Below are 23004 nucleotides of genomic sequence, written 5' to 3' on the forward strand. Positions count from 1 at the left end.
GGGGATATCACATCCATGAAACAAGAACAGGATAGTCTAAAAAAGTTCAAAGAAGGATAAATATGTTCTGATAATTATAATAGCAGAAATAACAAACAGTTTGGAGATGAATTTGAGAAAATTTCTTTAAAAGTAGTGCAAAAAGACAAAGGAGGTAGAATATTTAAGAGATAATTTTATTTGAAGATAAATCCAGGAGGTCAAGCACTAAATAAGTTAGTATTTTAGAAATAGACCACAGTAACATAGAAAGAAAGTTATTTTCAGAAATATGATTGAAGAATACTCCCAAGACCAAAGGATATATTTCTAGATTAAAAAGGCCTCTTCAAGTGCCAGGCACAAATTCTTCATTTTTAAGTAACAGAAAACTGAAGACAAAAGAAGTTCTACAGGCTTTCAAAGGGGGAAAAAAGTAGACCCTACATAAAGATCAGGCATCAGAATCATTTCAAAAGCAAGACTTGAAGGTAGAAATACTTCTGATGGAAATTTATTTTTGTTCTGGAACTGCATATCTGCCTGTTAATTAAGTGTGAAGGTACATGAAAAACATTTTCAGACCTGAAAGGAAAGAGTTCAAAAAAATTTTTTTTACCTTCCATGCATTCTCTCTTAGGAATCTATCACAGAGTATTTATTCCTCAGCAACATGAAGAAATGAAGAAAAGAGAATGCATGGGATAAAGGAAAGAGGTGATCAAACATAGGAGCAGTGCAGTGGGATTCCTGAGATGATGGGAAAGAGGACAACCAATACAAAGTCTGGCAGATCAGAAAGTTGCAAGGGAGGAGTTTCTATAAAACTATACAATTGAGAGAATACTTCGTGTTTTAAAAGAGGCTTGTGTCTGAAGCTCTTTCAACATTTGGAGAAGATTTGATGGTTGAATTAGTAATAAGCATATAAAGATCTAATCAGACAACTCTAGGGGAAGCGAAGGGCTGTACAGGATAAGAAAAATAACCTTGTTATGCTGCAGTGGCTTGGATATGTTGAAGGGCTTGAGATTTTTTTTTCCCAACACACATATATTTTTATGTAGAAAAGACTATCTGTAAAAAAGACTTTTTTTTTGTAGAAAAGACTATCTGTTAACTATTGAATGGTTTTGAACTCTTTCTTAAAAATCAGTTGCTCATAAATGTGTAAGTTTATTTTTAGAATCCATCCACATCCATCCGCAGAGAATTGTTTCTAATGCCAATACTATTCTGTCTTAATTGCTCTAAGTTTTCAAACCTGGTATAATCTTTCAAATTTGTTATTCTTTATAGAATTTATTTTGGGCATCTGATACCTTAGCATTTCTACATAAGCTTTTTAATTAGTTTGTAATTTTGTGCAAAAAAAGCCTAGGAGGCTGTTGACTGCACTTGAATAAACAGGTCAATTTGAGGAAAAGTGACATCTTGAAAATGTTGACTCATCTAGTTCCTAAATAAAATGTATTTTTCCAGTTTTGTAGGTTTTACAAATTTATAAAAACATGTTCTGTAGTTTTCAGCATATGGAGTAGTGTAGCATGTTTTCTTGCATTTTTCTGTAACATGTTTTCAGAGCTTTGGCATGTGGTATTTTTAAAATTCCATTTTCCAGTTCATATGTAGAATAATTGATTTTGTTAAATAGATTCCTTAGGCTTTTCTACATAGATGATCATGTCTTCTGTAAATGAAGACAATTTTGCTTCTTCTTTTTCAGCCATTTTAAATTATTTCTCTTGGCTTACTACACGAGATAAGCCCTCCAGTAGAACATTGGAATAAAGTGCAAAGAACAGATATCTTTGTTCTCAGTTTTATTTTATTTTATTTTTTTAATTAATTTTTTTTTTTTAGAGATTTTATTTATTTATTCATGAGAGACACAGAAAGAGAGAGGCAGAGACACAGGCAGAGGGAGAAGCAGGCTCCATGCAGGGAGCCCCACGTGGGACTCGACCCCGGGTCTCCAGGATTGCGCCCTGGGCTGCAGGCGGCGCTAAACCGCTGTGCTACTGGAGCTGCCCTTGTTCTCAGTTTTAGTGGGAAGGCATTGAGTATTTCACAATTAAGTGTATTACTGACTATGAGTTTTTTGTAGATGGTTTTTTATCAGGTTGAGGACGTTTTCCTTGCTTACTGAGAGTTTTTTACCATGAGTGGGTGTTGTAATTTCTTTTGAAATGACCGTGTGTTTTCTTTTTCATTCTGTTGAAATGGTGATTTAAATTGTTTAATTTTTGAATCAACCTTCCTTTCCAAGGATAAACCTCATTTGATCATGATATATTACACTTTTTATTTTCAATTTGCTAATGTTTTCAGAAAGATTTTTATGTCTGTGTCATGAGAGGTATTTATTTCTGGCTTTATTTATATTGTTTTTAGATTTGGTATCAAAGTAATACTGGTTTCGTAAAATGGGTTAGGAAATGTTTCCTTGTCCTCTATATTCTGAAAAAGTTTACATATGATTGGTATTACTTCTTTTTGAGTTCCTCCCCAGATTCATTATTTACCTGGACTCTATCGGAGTGTCTTTATTGGAGAGCTGTCTAGGGGAACTTGGTATCAAGGATTCCTCTATGTAAATTTCTGGAATTCTTTTGACTAGTTCCCTCTTTTTTGTTATTTTGCCCAATAAATTTTATTTGCCTCAGCCTCTTCAGGTTTTGATCACTGTCCCCTCTGCTCAATATGATTGTTAGACCCTGCCAGGGTCCAGTTAGGGCCTGGAGAACAGAAAACTGGGACAGACACTCATGGTTTTCACCTGTCTCATTTCTTTTCTCTCAGCAGTCACAGATTTGTTGTTCATTACTTGTTGTGTGATGTCTGAAAACAGTTGTTTCATATATTTTGTCTCGTTTTCTAGTTGTTTATGCTGGTAGGCCTGGTTTGTTACTCTTTCTGTCATGGCTGAAGGTAGAAATGTATAAATAACCTTTGAACTTTATAATAATGTAATTGTGAATGTTGGTCTAACCAAAATTAGGGTGGAAGGTTAAAAAGTAAACTTGCAACGTACGGTTAGTCTGATTGAAAGAAAGCTGAATTGTCAATTTGCATAATGTGATAATATGTAGAACTGAAAAATGGAGAAGTAGCCATACAAGCATCATATTTAATGATTTGTCAGTAAATGACAAAATAATCATCTAAATGAGTCTAACAGGATTATTCTAGAGAGAGGCAGCTGGTTCAGGGAAAGAAGAAAATGAAAGATTATTCTTTTCCCCAATAAACCTTGTAGAACTGTTTGACTAGGAACATATACAGAAAATTATCAGAGAAGCTAGGGAAACCATAAAGGAGAAGATATAGTAGTACTGGTATTAGTTATAATCAAATTCAAGATCAAACACACTTAAAAAGGAAAAGAGGAATTTTTTAAATTATTTAATGTCCATAAGGTCATTTTATTTACTTAACATTAGAGCTTTGAGGTAGAATGAGCTGATATAAAAATACCATAAGAAATTATATATCCACATCTATAATGGAGAGACTTTTCACTTTTATATTTTAGAATTTGATACATGAAATAGACGAATAATAAAAAGGAAATGGAAAATTTGAATAACACAGTTAGCAAGCGTATGGGTTTGTACATGAACACAATTTTGTGCAAATTAATAAAAACTTTTATTTTTTAACTTTATTTATTTATAAGTAAGTAATCTCTATACCCAATGTGGAGCTCAAACTTATGACCTCAAGATCAAGAGTCATGTGTTTTTCCAACTGAGGGAGCCAGGCAGCTCAGATTAGTACAAAACTTTAGAATACAAGTGCAGTGAGCACAAAAATTGACTGTTAGGGTACAGTGGAAATATTAACCAGTTCCAAAAAGAACTCAGTTGTGTTCTTTTTATTTATCCTGCTTAGGGTTTATAGAGCTTTTTAAATCTGTGTGAGGGTGAGTTTCATTAGTTCTGGGGGGGGAAATCAGCTATCATCTATTCAAATATTGTCTTTATTCTCTTTGCTCTCCTTTTGGGACTCTGTTACATATTTTTCAGATTTGTTTTCACTGCTTTTCATGTCTCCTAATCTCTTTTGTGTTTTATTTCCCTTAATGCATTAATGGATGATTTCTTCTGATCTTTTCTTTTTGTGTTTGAATTTTTTTTTTAGGTCTAGTCTTTTGCTAAATATAAATATGTCGGGCAGCCCAGGTGGCTCAGCGGTTTAGTGCCGCCTTCAGCCAGGGTGTGATCCTGGAGACCCGGGATCGAGTCCCGCATCAGGCTTCCTGCATGGAACCTGCTTCTCCCTCTGCTTGTGTCTCTGCCTCTCTGTCTGTCTCTCTCTCTCTCTTTCTCTCTCTCTGCGTGTGTGTCTCTCTCATGAATAAATAAATAAAATATTTTTTTAAATAAATAAATATGAATATGTCTATTGAGTATTAACATTTTGCCTTTCTAGATGTAATGTTTGTTCTGTTTGTTCTCTTTTCTTACTTGATATATTTTAAATAAATTTTTGTACCCTGTACATACTTTCAGGTTTATCATATATTTGTTTAAATAAGCATTACTGTTTTAAAATCTATGTCTAATAATTCCAGTTGCTGATGTCTGTGAGGAATGTTTCTACTAGTTGATGTTCATGTTGTTTTATTTCTTTATGTGCTTGGTTATATCCATGCCTGCTTCCTGGTTGTTGTCACTGAATTATTTGTAGGGTTGTCCAGGGCCCGAGGTAGATTTGCCCTTCTCTAGAGAAACTTTGATTTGGCTTCTGCTGGATCCGTGAAGTGCCATTAGGGATGCCTCAAGCATATGGTCGCTGTTGGGGCCAAGTATAAAGGCCTTAGGTCTCTAGGAGGTGAATCTTCCCTAAGGTTGGTTTCAGCAGCTTCTTCAGAATGTTTTTCTACTATCCTCATTTTTTGTATCTTGTTCTGACCTCTCTGTAGTTTGTTCTTATCCTGAGACTGAAAGAGTCTTTGGGGGGCAGGCTGGGTCTCAGTTTACCATGGGTTTGAGCTCCCCAAAGACTCTTCCCTTGGGCTGGCCTTGAGCTTTGAATGCTGACCCTCTCCTCATAGGTTGTTATTCAGACTTTACACTTATCTCTCTGGATTTTGACTTTTATACAGAAATTGGCTTGGGACTTCCCCACTGTGGATCACTATTGTTTCTAAGGTCCTGGTTAAAAAATAAAACTTTATATGGTATTTTTTATTGTTTCTAGGAGGAGGAAAAGTTAAAGCTGTGAATATATTTATTGGAAAATGAAAAACAAAAAATAAATGACCTAATTTCCACATTAAGAAACAAGGAAGAGTAGTAAACATTGTGACAATGGAAGCAGGGATTAACCAGAATTTGATGAAATTGTTGTACTTCAATAAAAGAGCTGGTTTCTCTGAAAGACTAATAAAATAAACTCTTGGCAAGTCTGATCAGAAAATAAAGAGAAAAGACGTAGACATATATTGAAAATAAAAGTGGGACCATAACCACACATGTGAAAGAAACTGACTACACTAGAGAATATAAACCATCGTAATTAATAGTTCGGCAGTTTATCATCAAATTAACACTATTAAAAATATTTTACACATTAAAACTGGTTCTCTACAGGTGCCATAATTTCCATTAGTTTGACAGCACACTAGTAATATTTTTTTTTTCACTAGTAATATATTTACAGAAAATTTTCCTGCTTATACTTTTTCATTTGATGCTACATTCCTAGAAAATTAAGTTTAGTATACATGTTTTAGTCAAAAAGTATACCACATGCATTTTTCATCTCCCAGTTTTAGTCTTCCTCCCTTACTCCTCTCTTTGTATCAGCTTATTAATTTTATGTCATTGGGTTTGTGGAGTAGGTATTTATGGTGGTATGTGTGTGGTGGAGCACTGTCATGGAATGTGTGTTTTTCCAACTTTTTCTGGAACCTTTAGAAAAGTTAAGATTTTTTTTAAAGAAAAATTAACCATGTTAAATTCTCAGTTCTAGAGAGTAGCTTGGTGTTCATTTGGGAAATATTTATGGAGTGCCTAAAATGTGCACTACTAGCTTTATATTTCATCCTGGAGAAAGACTTCAGGTCATGCAGAAGTCACATGAGTTACCAAGTCAGCTGTTTTATATGCCTCCTACTCAGAACAAGTAAGTTGGAGTATGCCAGATAGGACCAATTAGCTGGCAGATTCAGATTCTTATTTTATTTTATTTACAGATTTTTAAATGTGGAAATCAAATGATATGGGTGCTTGTGTCCTCCAGGACCACTAAGAATTACGTCTGATTATTTAAAAACAGGATTTTTGGAGACCTTATGATATTACCAGTAGAAGCTCAGGAACATAAAGAGAAGTCTCACTTTCTTAATTGTCTTCGACACTAATCTGAGTGTGTTCACAAATTTGAGGGGTTTTATATTTTGTGTTTTATTTACGTATGAAAAGTTGAAAGTACCTTTATGTTAAAAACATAGCAAGGTTTCAGGCTTTTGAATACTCTTTCCACCCTACTTCCTTTCTACTTTTTTTCTTGATGACATCATTTCTCTTATTCCTATGTTCTGATAGGCACAGTTTCCTACTTCTGGGATCTCTTCATGTCCACTTAGGATACGTGTATTTAATATGTCCCATCTTTCCTCTGTTATTAACTATTTATATATATTTTCAGGGGCGGGGAGGGGCAAAGGGAAAGAGAGAATGTTAAGCAGGCTCTACGCCTAGCACAAAGCCCAATGCAGGGCTCGATTTCACAACCCTGAAATCATGACCTGAGCTAAAATCAAGAGTCAGACATGTAGCAGACTGAGCCAATCCAGGCACCCCTATTTTTTATTAGTAGTAGTAAGGACAAGGTTTTCATCACTTTATAAATGTATATCTTTTCTAACTCTTAGAGAAACCCTCCTTAATAAAGTACTGTGATTCCTATTTTGCAGAAGAGATGAATGAGGCAGGCAGGTCACATAACTTATAGCCAGTGTCTCTCAGATAGTAAAGAGGAGCCAAGATTCAAAGCCAGGCAATGTGATTCCACAGCTCTTATTCAGGCCACCAGGGTAGCCTTGGCATTAGCGTAGGAATGAAAACAATATTGTAATGACAAGAAAGGGAAAAAAATTATAACAGTGTAATTGCTAGTATTTATTGAAGGATTACTGTGTGCTAGACATGACAATAATGGCTTTATAAGAGTTATTTTACTTTTACACCAGCCTTTAAGATTATTTTCATCTTACTCTTGAGGATACTGAGGTATAGAGTTTCATTAACTTGCTTAATATCCACATTGGTTAGTTAGTAAGTGTTGGAAACCAAAGTCAAGCTCCTGACCCAGAGTGTCTATGGATTGTTGTTTATATGCCCATTTATGTTCTGTTTAGATTGACAATGAATTAAAGAATACTTCATTAATTTTCTAGCACATAGTAGGTTTTCATTAAGTATTTGTGAATTGTAATATATAAACCTATGTTTAGATGAGATAACTTACACTCCTTGCCTCTTACATAGTATCCTAGAAGCTTACTTTTCCTGTCAACTCTGCTAGCCACTATAGGGAATACCATAATTGTATTTTTTAAAATTATAGAACCTTTGGTGGTGTTTTATGTTTTATTAGTGCTAAAAGTAGTCTGTGCTAAAGCTCTAAAAAAATGTGTTTTAAAAACTTTTATTTTGAATGTATTAAATAAAAATATCTTAAGCAATTAAAAGATTTAGAAAAAGGAGTGTAACAACCACATACCCATCATCCAGAATAGTTGTTTATCCATGTAGTTTATTTCTTTCCTTACTTAATGCTAATTTCTGTGTTTGTTTTATTCTTAAAGCCATATCCAGAAGACCCAGCAGTTTATAAACCACTCTCCCAGGAAGAATTGCAAAGGATAAAGAATGAGAAAAAACAGAAGCAGAATGAGAGAAAACAGAAAATATCAGAAAACCGCAAACATTTGGCTAGTGTACGTGTTGTACAAAAAAACCTTGTCTTTGTTGTAGGACTGTCTCAGCGCCTAGCAGACCCAGAGGTAAGTCCTCTTCTGTTTTCGTTCTCAATTTGACATTTTTTTATTTTTGCTTGTCTTATTTGGAAATAACAGCTGACCTTGCCTATTAGCTGGATTCCCCTGAAATTATTAAGACTTAGGAGAGAATGGGAAATGATTTTTTAATTATCTCTAGGAAACCAATGACCACTTGTGATCTTAGGCAGGTTCTTAATCTTTCTTGGCCTCATTTTCTTCAGTTGTGAAATGAGGCAGTTGAACTAGATCTCTGAAATCTCCTTTAGTGCTAATAATCTGTGAAAATTGGATAATGGTTCTTTTTTTGCTATTCTGGCTAATGTGTGACATGACTACTCTGTTTCTTTCCTCTTTTCTGTATAAAGAATCACAGTGGACATGCAGTTACATGAACCCACTAGAGATCTGCATTTTTAAAAAATCCTGTCTACATAGTGATTGTTGGTTATTGAACAGTAATAGAACTGCTGCTATGCTGTACCATCATTCTTTATTCTTTTATTTTAAGCCAATTTTGGGGAAATAATTTGATGAAGGAAAATAATGGACCAGGTTCTTTGTCATTTGTTTGGAGGCAGGGGAGACCCTTTGTTCATTACTTCTTTTTTCTTTTTTCACCACCTGTGTTATCAGAGTATGTTGAGTTCATAACTTTGCCTGATGCCCTTGGTTGTACATCTGCTAATTTTTAGTTTCTGATGTATTAGGAGGTACTGACTAGATTGATGGCAGAGCACGTAGAAGCTGCTTGACAGCCAGATTGTTTACTTCAGTAGGAAAGAGTTGGATTTGGGGGATCTGCCAAAAGTGCTCCTTGAGAAGGGTTTGGAGTCATGCTCATCGTGGTACCTCTAAGAGGGAAGATTTTAGTGAATATGCCGAGGGAGGTGGAAATCTTCAGACTTGGCTAAGTGGGCAAAAGGCCCCAGAGGAAGGAAATTTAAGGAATGTAAAAATTGATTTTGTAAAAGTCAATTTAGAGAGAGTAATACATATTTATTAAAGATGAGTTTACTATGTATTTGAGTCTGTGAAGGGCTTCAGTGGAAAAGAACTTTAGGGAGACCATACTAAGAAAGAAGCCTTTATCATTGGCAATAAACACAGAGGCAGCTCTAGAATTACTTGGACCTAAGTCAGGGGATACTGGCTTTAGTGGGCGGCAGGAGTCCCTCTGGAGACCAGGTTCTTTCCAAAGCCAAAGGGAGCTGATCTACAGTTCTACAGGAAAAGACTTCAGGAAGACTTGTTAAGGATGAGAGCTCATTTTAGGCTATGACTCAACCTCAGCAGCCAGTTCTTTTTTGTTGTTTTGTTTCTGATTCCTCCGGTGGACAGAATCCCACTTCCCCTGTGACTATTTTCCTGAACACTACTACAGCTTTACACTGGTCCTTCTGTCTTCCCCTTTCAGCTCTGCCTTTTTCTCTAACCAGACGGCGTTTCCCTCTGCAAGCTTTTTTTTTTTTAATTTTATCCGTCTCTTTTTATTCTTACTAATCTTATTGATTAGAATCTCCTGAACCTGCTGTACCGGTAAACTAATGGAACTTTTATTTTGATTTGACAACTCTTGGATATGCATGTACCTGATTTTGCTACTACATCCTGGGTCCTATCACCTATAATACTGGAGGCATATGGGGAGCAGCGCCCAAAAATTAAGCCATAGTCTCAGTCTGATGTTTGAATTATAGGTTTCCTACCTCCTCTTTAGATTCTGTGATTTGTTTTTATTTACTTAACAATGGTTTCTTATTTCCACTTCAAAAGACAAGACTCGTAACATTAATCTGGAGAACTGCTACACAGAAAAAAAATTAATCTAGGTGGTAACTAGTGAGAGAGGTTTATCTTGAATCTCAATGTGCTTTGAAAAAGCACTCTACTTGTTTTATCCTTTTGAAATCCTCTCTTGGTGAGAGGACAGCGAACATTTTTAAACATTGATTTCTCTCATTTATTTCTCTTGAAACCCTAGGAAGACCAAAGACCAGTGTTTTATTTGTTCAGTCCTACCACTTCTAAATAATAATATCTTAACAAATTCTCTTAATTTATTGTATAATCTTTTCAGTTTGGAGGACTTAAAGTCAGCTCTATTAGAAAATTTGAGGGATCCCTGGGTGGCGCAGTGGTTTGGCGCTTGCCTTTGGCCCAGGGCGCGATCCTGGAGACCCGGGATCGAGTCCCACATCGGGCTCCCGGTGCATGGAGCCTGCTTCTCCCTCTGCCTATGTCTCTGCCTCTCTCTTTCTCTGTGACTATCATAAATAAATAAAAATTAAAAAAAAAAAAAAAAGAAAGAAAATTTGAAGTTTCGAGTTGTGTAACTTTCAGGTCAGAGAAGATCCCTATTTACTTATTTTTGGATGATGAATAATTTGATATTTGACTGAATTCTGATTAGCAAAACAGAAGAGTTAAGGCAAAATTCAAGCTCATTTTGAAAATAGTATTTGTGCATCAGAAAACTTAATACCAAGATTGATTGTCAAATCAGTATTCATTTGTTGATCCATTAAAAAAAAACTATTTTAGAAGATGGGGTAGATAGCTAGAGGTAGTGATTAGAGGTAATCATCTTCTAAGTCCTGAAATTTCAGATTTGCTGGAACCTAATTCATTCATTTTGTAAAGTAACTCTTGAATACTTTCCATATTTTAGGTACTTTGATGTTGGAGGTAAAGTAATTTAGCAAGCCAGACACAGTCTCTACCCTTAACTAATTTATAGACCATTAAGACAGAGTTTAATTGCTTTTAAGTGTGCTGAACATTTAAAACAGGGAAGTGTATGGAGTTTTCTGGGGAACATATAATAGTGGGGAACTTGGCTAATACAGAGATCCACAAAAAGCCTCCCCAAGGAAAGGATACTTAAGAATTACTAGAGACTGGCTAGGAAGCAAATAAGGACGAGTGTCCCAGGTATATGGTGGTCTGAGAGAGCAGTTTGTTTGAGGAACTAAAAGACTTTAAAGACAGAACCAGGTTGTTTTACAAGTGAGAAATTGAGGCATAGGGAAGTTAAATGACTTCTCTGGAATCACGCAGCTGGTTTCATGGCGGAGGCAGGACTAGGAACCACCCCCCTTCCCCTTAGTTTTAAAGGTCCTATTCCAGTATATTTTATGCTGATGATTGGTCTGTTGTTCATCCATTCCCCTAATTTATCCATTCATCCTTCTGTCTGCTTATCAAGTTTTTTATTTTGTCTCTAATATCCATGAACACTTGACTGTGTTCCCACAGAATATATAGGAAGACATTTTATTTTATTTAAAAAAAATTTTTTTAGGAAGACATTTTAAACATTACACATGCCACACTGGGCATTTAGAATTCTGTCATGTGGCCTTTTATAGTCTATATTAGTATTCAGGCTGGCTTGCTGTAAAGCAAATACATGATATTTAATATATGAATAATGTGGGGGTATGCAGGGTGCTTTACCAACTCCCCATACTTCTTAATCACTAGAATGCTGATTTGCTAGTTGTATGTTTACATAGGATCTGGAGTATTTAACTTAACTTAGAAACTTTAAATATTTGAATTTCCCTTGCCTGGGCAAGCCATTTCTTATCAGCCATAGGCCATTTGCTAATATTTTGAGGCCCACCAGTGTTCCTTATCCAAATAATTCTTGTTGTTCAATGCTAAAAGAGTTATTTTTCTGTAAACATTTATTGAGTACCTACAATGTGCTGGGTAGTATGTAAGACACTGAGTGTACACCAACATAAAGGTAGTCCCTGCTTATTTTCAAACGAACAGTATAATATATGAGAAGTGCTCTGTGCTATGGAGGCACAAGAGGGAGTACTCGATCTTATTGGGGAGGTATGTGCCCTTCCACTATTTTTGAGGTAAAGTGTTTCTGGTACAAGCACTCTACAGATTCTTCAGGATGAGAAAGATCTCAGTCTGCAAGTGATTTGTTTGGCTGGAGGGTTAGAGTGCAGTGGTGACAGATGAGGCTGGTGAGGTTATGATTTTCAGTCTTACCAGAGCCAGTACCCATTTTTAAAAATGTTTTGTAACACTCTTTGATTTTTATGAAGTGACTCCATAAAATAAAGAAATAAAAGGAACTAAAAGGGAAATAAGTATAAAAAGACTATCTCTGCATGTTAATTTTGGATACCACTACTCTAGAACATTGCTACTCAACATGTGCTTTCTGAGCTGGTAGCCCTAGTATCACCTGGGTGCTTATTAGGTAAACTCAGGCCTTGATTCAGAGCCACTAGATATGCAATTTCACTAGATCCTCAAATGATTTGTATGCAATTCAAGTTTGGGAAGTACTGTTTTTAAGTACATAATAAAATAATAAGATGCTCGCATCTGTGTGTAGAATCAATGTGAATGTGATTGTTCAAAGGCAGATTGTTACAGATATATATGTATTGGTAACCCAGGTATATGAAAAGCCAAAGATGTTATTTTTTTTTTAAGTAACTTTTGGTATAATCCTGAAAAAAGCACTTGGAGTCTTTCCTTAATTACATATTATTTTCTTTCCTATAAATTCAACACATGTCAGAACTGTAGGGAACTACTTTGAGTTTATATATAATGTGGAATTTGTTTCTAAGTTCACTTAATTATAAATAGGCTTCTCAGCTACATGAATGTCTTAGAAGACATTCAAAAGTTGTGCAGGACAGTTCTTTATTGTGCAGGAGCCAGAGCATTGTAAGCCATTCCTGGCTCCCATCCACTGAACATAAGTATTACCTCCTGGTCACTTTGACAACCTCCTCCTATAAAAGCTCCCACAGATTTTTAAAATGCTCCCTTGAATGCTGCCTTCATTGAGAGCTGCTACCATAAACTCAGATGTGATTTGAGATGCTGATACAGAACAATGTATGACCAGCCTGAACTCTTTGAAGCAGGTATTTCAACTGTGAAGCCCTTTGCTGAGTTGGTATGCATCAAGTTAGAATATTGAATGCAGTTCTAAACTCTACCAGCCAGGGAGCTTTTCAAAATAAACTCCTCCCTACTCCTCAACCCTGAGACTTTGCAGTATACAACCTGAGAGTTATTGCCTTTGCCACTCATAGTCTCATTTGTTTCGGGGGATTGGTGGAAAAAAGATTGAAAACCAATAGGTCACCTCATTTTATAATCCATTAAAATTGGCTGTAGAAAACAGAACAGCCCTATACTTATTATAAGAACCAAAGTAGGGGATCCCTGGGTGGCTCAGCGGTTTAGCGCCTGCCTTCGGCCCAGGGCCTGGTCCTGGAGTCCCAGGATTAAGTCCCACATCAGGCTCCCTGCATGGAGCCTGCTTCTCCCTCTGCTGTGTCTCTGCTTCTCTCTCTCTTTCTCTGTGTCTCTCATGAACAAATAAAATCTTAAAAAAAAAAAAAAAGAACCAAAGTAAAATGTGGTAAAAATAATGATATTGGGGCAGCTGGATGGCTCAGTCGGTTAAGGTCTGCCTTCTGCTCAGGTCATGATCCCAGGGTCCTGGAATTGAACCACCACATGGTGCTCCTCCCTGTGCAGCAGGGAGTCTGCTTCTCTCTCTCTCCCTCTGCCTGCTGCTCTCCCTGCTAGTGGGTCTCTCTCCCCTTCTCTGTCAAATAAAGTCTTTAAAAAAATTATTAATTGAGGGACGCCTGGGTTGCTCTGCGGTTGCCTTCAGCTCAGGACATGATCCTGGAGTCCTGGGATTGAGTCTCACGTCTGATTCCCAGCATGTAGCCTGCTTCTCCCTCTGCCTGTGTCTCTGCTTCTCTCTCTCTCTCTCTCTCTCTCTCTCTCTCTGTGTGTCTCTCATGAATAAGTAAATAAAATCTTTTTTTAAAATTATTAATTGAAAACTGTTAAGAATTAATGATACCTCAACCATAGACTCACAAAGCTTTGATTCTGTTATGCAGACCATATTAGCTAAGCTGTAAGTATGTGAGAATGTTATCAAATTAGAGTGGAATGAATACTTTGCACACACATGGACAAGTACACTCAAAGTTTTCCTTGAGAGAGACCTTGCTATTTGGGAAGACTGTAGGAACAGTAGGTCTGTAGATAAATTCTAGGAAAAGAACAAAATTTAATTTTTTTTTCAAAATTTAATTTTGAAGTAGTTGTAAATTACAGGAAAGATTTTTGTATCAAGTTACATATTGGTCAAATTAGCCAAAGTGTGAAGTCTGTAAGAGAAGATAAGTGAATGCTTGTAGTGATCACAAAGCAGAGGAGGTGACACGGGTGTGAGGAGGAATAACCACTGAGAAGTAATCACATAATAGATTGAAAGAAATATATAAATTTGTTTTCCTCATTTTTTCCCATCCATCATTACATGTATGTTATTTACCAGGAGAAGGGAGGAAAAAACAGATGATCAAGAAGTGGTAAAGTTGACACAAAGAAGCTAAGTACACACATACACAAGTGATAAAGCATGAATCCTAAAGTTGAGGAACATTGTTTCCATATTTGCTATTTGTAGCTTTAATGTACTATATCAAATGTTATATAGAATAGATTAATGAGTAAAGACTGTCCTGTATGTCTGTTCTTGAGTTTCTGTCTCTGCTTAATACATAATTATTTTGGTCATTGTTTTGAGAATTACTGTTTCATAAGGATCATCTGTTAATGAAAATGTGGTTAAGATATTTGATCTGTTTGGTGTTAACACTGTGAAGATAAGATCCCACGTATTATTGGTGCAGATATTAGAACATAGTGGATAATACCAAACTTAGTGAATCTTAGTTTCCATGTAGTGGGCCAATAAAAAGTAACTTTTAAACTCTGTTGATGATTTCCTGTAGGTTAACCATACAGATTGTAATTAGGAAGTTTTTATTAATAAACTTTAAAGGGATGCCTGGGTGGCTCAGCAGTTAAGCATGTGTCTTTGACACAGGGATTGATCCTGGAGTTCCAGGATGGAGTCCCACATCGGGCTTCCTGCAGGGAGCCTGCTTCTCCCTCTGCCTATGTCTCTGTCTCTGTGTGTGTGTCTCATGAATAAATAAATAAAATTTTAACAAAAAAAAAAAAGAAAGAAAGAAAGAAAAAGAAAACTTTAAAAATTATTTTCCTCTCTCTGAAGGGGGATGCTGTATGCCCCCATTATAAAGAGAACATTGATGAATATTGGGATACATTATACCTTATTTCTTCTTTTATAGGTTTTGAAACGACCAGAATATTTTGGGAAGTTTGGTAAAATACATAAAGTTGTCATCAATAATAGCACATCATATGCAGGCTCACAGGTAACCAATTGTAGAGACTTTTGCTCTTCCTCCCTATGGTCTATGCTTGACCTGGGCAGTTCAGAAAGAAAATTTGCTTTCTGTGATGAGAAAGCCTAAAGGTCAAGGATTTAAGCAGTGTAGTGACCTCTGCTGGTGGGATGGGGGAATTTCTGGTGCTCATTTGACTTCTGGACTTAACAGTGAATTAATAGTAGTAAGAAATAGTAATACAAAGTTTAGGTGATGATTTGAGGGGGAGAGGGAATTGAGTCCATTATCACACAGTGTAATAATTAAGTGATGATTTCCAATTATTTTCAAATATTGAAAACTTAGTATAGAGCATCTTTGTTATGCTGGTATCAGCAGTTAGAATACTCTTGCAAACTGCATTTATTTTGAGGAGACCATAATTTGACAAAATGTCTTCAAGCTTTATTTTTTATATCTGACTTTCAAAGTTTGTTGTAACCTTGACAAGCCTGTCAAATGACTTTCGAAAGATAAATACAAATCCACAGGTGATACTCTATCTGCATGTATTTTAGTCTACTTAAAATTAGATAAAATTCAATAAGTATGATTGTTTTAAGAAGAGCTAGTATATGGTTTAATCAAAACTACTAGTATTTCTAATTATTATCATTGATGGTAGTAGTAGTAGGAAAGGCCTTTAGAATTCCCTAGGGAGGGTGCAAAGGAATGGTTTTTAATTTTTTTTTTTAATTTGAAACTAGTAACCGTGTGTTTTCACTTTAGGGTCCAAGTGCCAGTGCTTACGTAACCTACATCCGGTCAGAAGATGCTCTTAGAGCCATACAGTGTGTCAACAACGTGGTAGTAGATGGCAGAACACTTAAGGTAATATGGTCCTCTTGATTTTCTTTAAGGGGGACGAGAGAAAAGGTGGTAAATAGGGGAGAGCCTACCATTTACATATTACATTTAGAGGGAGTATATTTGAAGATTGCTTCTTAAGCATCTGTACTAACTAACTTATCAGAGCTGATTTGTTTATTGACAGCTTATGTAGGTAGGAATAAACACATTCATTATTAGGTGGTAATCTTTAAAAATATCCTGTATTTACACATAATCTTATTTTGTGAAAATAGGACCTGGTATTCTTATCAAAAATAGATAATGATTCTGCTTTGTCATCCTTCAAGATTTGGCCATTGATCAATTCAGGTTTAAGTAAAGGGTTACATTAAGCCATCCTTTATACAAATGGAAAAAGGATGGCATAAATAGAAAAAAATTTGTTTTCTTGGGTGCCTAAGTTTTGTAACATGGAATGGATTTTGTACATGTCTTCTGATCTCTAGGGATGATGATTTGGGTACTCAAGTTCTGGAAACCCTAACTGAAGTGTTTTCTTTAGTTCTTCCAAAGGAGCATCATATTAGTAATTCCTGCTAGTAATAGTTTAGTTCTCTAGTATTGAGAAGCATACTTCTTCTTTGATCATGTCTGTGCCTCATTTGAGGTGAAGTGAAAACACCAAACAAGGAAATTCTTACTGTCAATTCACATTTTGGGTCCTTTTTTCCCCTTCCCTACTCTTTCTGCAGGCATCTCTAGGTACAACAAAATACTGCAGTTACTTCTTAAAGAATATGCAGTGCCCAAAGCCTGACTGCATGTATCTACATGAATTGGGGGATGAGGCGGCCAGCTTCACAAAAGAGGAAATGCAGGTAGTAAATTAATGTGAATTATAAACTTCGCAGGAAAGGGAGTATCTTTCTTTATAAGTTAAAATTGTAAAAGCAAAAACTAAGGATTTAATTTTTTTTTAATTATTATTAAAGTAGCATCTTCCATACAGTGTTCCATGGAATGTCTGTTCTACAGAATCTTGTTATAATGAAACTGGGTTTGTAGTCCATCAAGTTTGGAATGCTAGATTAATGAAGATAAATAGGTTTCCTTCCTGCAGGACTTCTCAGAGTCTTTAATATACTGATACCTATCCAAGAAAGGAATATACAATCAGAACCAAAGAAAGCATTTTAGTAAATGCTACTTTAGGGGGAATATAAACAAAATGAAAGCAAAGTGGGTTACTGTAATTATAAAGTTTTTTCCTTCCTAATTTCCACTCTTTACAGAACATGCTAGAAAAGAACAACCTATCAAATGTTGCTGATATCCTAACATTTTTATAAAATGATTCTCCCCATGAAAGTGTACACTGAGTCAGTGTCCTGTGAAGGGTGAATTGAAGGTTTATTATCCTATGTTGTTTTTTAGATTTCCTGTTCTCTGGTCTCCTTTCAATTTATAGTATTATAAACATATCTTTATAAGTAAAAATGTTGACCTTATGTATATTAAATAAGGATTATACCAAAGCACAATGCTGTACTTCTCTCTTATAGATGAGGATGTCAGATTGTTGCTATGGACTTTTGCAGGAATACTTCTCATTTAGAAGTGGGGGGAGCATTGAATGCCATCTCGGGCTCTGCAGGTCAACCTAGAGAAAGTCTAATAGGGTCTCTGTGAAGAGCACATTGTTAAAATGAAATATTACCCTTTTTTGACTTGGAGCTACTACAGATTTAAGTCTCATTATAATCAATTCATTGGAATTTCTTGATTGTATTTCTTTATGATCCAAAAACTGTGTTAAAATAAGGTCTCTATGACATTTAATGGGGACAAATGCCTTACTTTTTATCTAATAAGTGCTTCTTGAATTTTTTTCATTTTTTGGGTGAAACATTCTTGGATAGAATCTAAGGTGGAACCATTCCAAAATAAATTTTGACAAGTAGAGAATATGTACCACTCATGCTATATTATATTGAAAATTTCTCTCAAAGAATGTCTAAACCCTAGTTTATCTCATTTTTGATTGTTATTGAATTGTAAACAGAAATGGACAGACAGTCCCATGAAACTAACTTGTAATGGGATGTAACCTTTGTGGACTGCCCCTGTAAAATGATTTGAGTATTAGTTTTAGCTCTTAGTTACTAATGAAAGCCACAATGTCTCCTGAAGTATTGATTGTAGAAAAAAATTTCAAGGCTTTTCGTATTTTAAAGGTGTAAATCCACATCTACCTGTATTTTTCTTAATAATTCAAAATTCATATTGTTATGATGAATTCATCTGCTCTTCTTTATGTGAGTTTAAGATTATTTTGAAAGGAAGTTTCTTTATTAAGATAGTTCCTCTACATAGAAAGGAAATTTAAACAGATTATATCACAGCAAAAGTCAGAAGATCTTTCCTTATTGTTGCATAATTCAGAATTTAGTACCGTATGAAATATTTATAGATCCATTTGAAACAGCAGGAGCCCTCTCAGAACAGGGCATGATGCATTCATTGTTGAGTGTAAGGATGCAGTCATCTTTGCTTAAATGATGTTGCCCTTGCTCGTTTTATTGTTTTGTTTTTGTTTTGATCTGTCCTGTTCTTGGTTTGGTTTTCCCATAACATCTAGTTAGAACACACTTCTAAAATAATTAAACAGTCCTGAAGGTAAGTAAAAATGTCATTTCAGTCATGATATACATGCAGATAGTAAAATGTTATTCAAAGAATTTCACTGTAATTTATTTTTGTTGTGACTAATTTCCAGAGGCAGTCTTTGCCTCATTTCTTCCATAATGTTTGTAACATTGCCTTCTGATACACACCTACCAACTACAGTAAATACAGATATCTTTTTGTTGTGTATAGAGCAGTGATGTGCAGATTTTTTTCTGTAAAGGGCCAGTTAGTAAATATTTTAGGCTTTCTGGTCTCTGTAGTAAATACTCAATTCTTCTGTTGGACCAGAGACCAGCCATATGCAGCTACTAAATGAATGAGCATGACTGTTTCAACAAAACTTTATTTATAAAAACAAAGGGGTCGGGGTGGGGGGGGTGGGGACAGGGCGCCTGGGTGGCTCAGTCAGTTATGTGTCTGCCTTCAGCTTGGGTCATGACTCCTGGGTCCTGAGATCAAGCCTCACATTGGACTCCCTGCTCAGCGGGGAGCCTGCTTCTCCCTCTCCTGCTCCCCCTTCTTGTGTTCTCTCTCTCTGTGAAATAAATCAATGAAATCTTAAAAACAAACAAAGGAGCTAGCTATAAACTGCCAGCCCCTTGTCTGGAGTTTAAAATACACTAATTTTTATCTGAAAACAAAATAATGGGATTTTTACTTATTGTCAAGATAATGAAAAATGTAGTAAAACTCATAATCTGTGTACTATTTACAATGTGTTCATCTCTTTTTAAAAAAGAAATTAGTTATTTTCGGTGATCTTCAGAATTCTGTAATGGCCGATTAGAAGACTTCATTCTTACATGAAAGATGGGGAAATAGGTTTAAAAGGGCCTCTAGTGTTTTGAGCTGGCAAAAAAGTTGTCTGTTAAAAAAAAAGTCTGTTAATTTGGTTTTCTGCACAATAAATGGTTGATGAAATCCTTAATTAATGGTGTATATATCATAGATTTGTTGGAAGAACTTTCATTGGTCTAGCAGTTCTGTGACATCATCCTCACAGGGATCTCTAATGCCATGAAAAACCCATATATGCTTTATTTAGGGTATCTTCTAATTCGGAAAGTAAGTCATTTTATACCAGCCACTTTGTGAACCCCACTGCAGTTTTAATTTCTTCTTCCATTAGGCGGGTAAGCACCAAGAATATGAACAGAAACTACTTCAAGAATTATATAAATTAAACCCTAATTTTCTTCAACTATCTACGGGTTCAGTTGATAAGAATAAGAACAAAGTGACACCACTGCAGAGGTATGATACGTAAGTACCGATACTAGTATAATCAGACACCTTACTTACCTTTATGTCTGTTGATCCTCTCTTTCCATTCTACATCTTCTTCAGGCAGAATTCTTCTTGACAATATCTATCATGTGTGCAGAACTATTGCATTATATAGGAAATATTGAGTCACAGTTTCTGGGTTTGAATGTTTGCTGCCTGCCGCTCCCTGGTAATACTTCAGATGAGCCTCTTGATGGCTCCCCCTTTGCATTGATTTGCAGACTGCCCTGGACCCTGGGAACACCCTCCTTGAGAAAAAGGAAATTAAGGGATGTTGGTTATTGAAAGGTTCTTATTACCTAATTAAGGATTTGAATCCCCCTTTTTATAATGAGAGGGAAAAAACTGTGAAAGGGGGAGTGGGAATTACCTGAAGCATTGTATGTTGAGGACGCAAATATTTGTGGTTTTCTAGTTGCAGGAGTCATTAACATCTTATATCCTCTGCAAGAGGAGGATTCAGAATCTTACAAAACAACTTATTTTCGTGTAGATCTGTATTATGTCAATGTTTAAATAAATTTATAGTCGTAGGTACTGAGTCTTATTCTGATATGGTGATCATCACATTTCGGGTTATATTTGGTTATGGCCTGTTGGAAAATGGTATGATTAATAAAAACAATAATGGGGGGGGTGTATTCTATCCTGAATGTTCCTTAAGTTTGTTGTGTTAGGATCTTGTACATTTTTTTAATTTGGTAAGTTTAATTTTTATAAAATGAATTCATTTAAAGTAAATAGCTGTAATTCATTTAGATATGTTGATTTTCTTTTTTAAAAAATTTACTCCAAAGTTAAATTTGTTTAAGTGATATTCTAAATGTCTGGTTGTTACTTGTGAAAGTCTAGCATCTATGGCACTAAAGTAATATAAGGGCCATTTTTCAAATATAGTTAATAATAACTACATGTGTTGTTGTCAGGTCAGTTTCTTCAACTACCTATTCCTTAAATTCTTGAAGTCTTTGTTAAGTTTATTCATTTTGATGGTAAAGATGATTTAAAAGGCTACTCAAATTTGTTTATATATACACACACATATATGCATGTGTACAAATATGTGTAATATATATACACACACACACATATATATATATATATATATATATATATATATAAAAGGCCACAGAACAAAACAAAATTACTGTATGGTAAACTATGTGAAATTTGTTGATAAATCAAAGCTAAGAATTAAAGATAAGTCCAGAAGAAATCTTTTTGGGATGAGAAGCTTTGACCCTTTCCATTGATCTTTCTGTACCTACTCCTTTCTACTCCTGTATGTTTGTCTTATTAAGAACCATATTCTATTACTTACCTCATTGGCTGCTAAATCAGTAGTGCTTCACATAACAATGGGGTTCTTGTAGTAAAAATTTATTTCAGATGCTTTTAACATTTATATACATCTCAGTTTTCATAAAAAATTTCATTCTAGTTATAATCAATTCTGGGGTCATAGCCCCTAGAGAATTCAGACCAGCTATTTAAAATTTAGATGATTTCTTTGAGATAATGTTTTTTTATTTCTCATATATTAAAGTAATATGTTTCTACCTAAGGAAATTTGAAAATACAAAAACATACAGAAGAAAGTAAATATTGTATGTGATCTCAATAACCAAGACCTTTTCACTGACAATGATTTGATATATTTTCTGCAGTGTGTATTTCTTTGTAGTCCTTTTCCTTCTTGTGAATGTGTATATAGACAAAATACATTGGTTTGTTATATTTTAAAACTTAATACTATTATGAATATTTTCCTTTGTCATGAAATCATATAATTTTTTATGGCTGCATGGTATTTCGTGATACATGAGCATTTGAAATTTATTAAACCAACCATCCTGCCAGTGTATATTATTTTTATTTTGGTGCTCTTATGTATGACACTGTGATGAACGTTTTTTCATATAAACACTTTTGTTATAGCTTTGATGCTCTTTGAAGTAGGACTGCTCAGTCAAATATTATGGGTACCTAGTTCCTTGAATACTTTTTTCTGCACATTTGCCAATTTGATTAAAAAAGCTGTCTCATTTTATTTTGTATTTAATAGAGTGAATGAACTTCTTAGAGATTGTGAATTCATGTTTGTTATGTTTTATTGATGTATTTAAGTGTTATATGTGCATTATACAGAACTGACTTTCCCCAATTAGTTGACTGGTCTATTTCTGTTTCAAAATACTTGAATTTATCAATCAGTTTTGGAAGAATTTCTCTTCTGCAATATAGCATTGTGTGTTCTCAGCCATTAGCATGTTATAGCTCTCTAAGTCTTTTGTGTCTCTTAGGAAGAATTTTTTGGTGCTTTTCCTGTTTTATTGTATTGCACCTCCCACCACCACCTCTTCCTACTTGAGAATTCTGAGGGTTAAAATTAAAAGACCAGTGTTAGAAAGTGGTGCTCTTAGGCATCCTTGTCTCATTCTTTATAGGGCTATCTCCCTATTTTATAAGGCTATCTCTAGTGTTTTATTCATTTGTAAGTGTGATTTTGATTATTTATTTGAGATAAGTATTTTTAATCACAATATGAAAGTACCATGTTATTGTTAATATGTAGTTTTATTCCTCAGGTGAAAAGTGAAAATTGAAATTTACCAAGTGTCCTTTTGGCATTTATAACAAGTATTTAGTTTATCCTTACTTTTTTGTGATGAGTTACTATTAGATTTACTAATATATTATTGACTTTGCCTTCATATAAAGTACAGTTAGAACACCTTTATAACTGTTGCTGTAGCAGGAGGGGACTGTCCTGGATGCCATGGAGTAAAAGGAAAAGAAACTGTACTCGTTTAATGACTGCCCAACACCAGTGTAACTGAACCTCAGCCAAGACCAGAATAAATTTTGACACGGTTACCTGTGCTTTGCATAAGTACATGATAGAGGAAGGTTTTTTGGGGGATGGAGAAGGGTTGTTTTTGTTTGTTTAATGCAGGTCCCCCAAATTTAAGG

General features: G+C 35.1%; 1 protein-coding gene across 16 annotated transcripts in view; it reads left to right on the forward strand.

The window, feature by feature from the left end:
* The window catches only part of CNOT4 (CCR4-NOT transcription complex subunit 4), a 142296-nt gene that overhangs the window by 68147 nt on the left and 51145 nt on the right, over positions 1-23004 (forward strand). For 8 of the 16 annotated variants that reach the window (XM_025984503.2, XM_025984505.2, XM_025984507.2 and 5 more), the window contains 5 exons: positions 7799-7996; positions 15166-15252; positions 15994-16095; positions 16809-16934; positions 19874-19998. In XM_025984503.2, coding sequence (XP_025840288.1) covers positions 7799-7996; positions 15166-15252; positions 15994-16095; positions 16809-16934; positions 19874-19998 — 638 coding nt within the window. Of the gene's footprint in view, positions 1-7798; positions 7997-15165; positions 15253-15993; positions 16096-16808; positions 16935-19873; positions 20008-23004 lie in introns of all 16 variants that reach the window. The other 8 variants (XM_025984500.2, XM_025984504.2, XM_025984506.2 and 5 more) reach the window with 1 other exon arrangement.

This window comes from Vulpes vulpes, chromosome 7 (genome assembly GCF_048418805.1).
Source record: "Vulpes vulpes isolate BD-2025 chromosome 7, VulVul3, whole genome shotgun sequence".
Lineage (NCBI taxonomy): Eukaryota > Metazoa > Chordata > Mammalia > Carnivora > Canidae > Vulpes > Vulpes vulpes.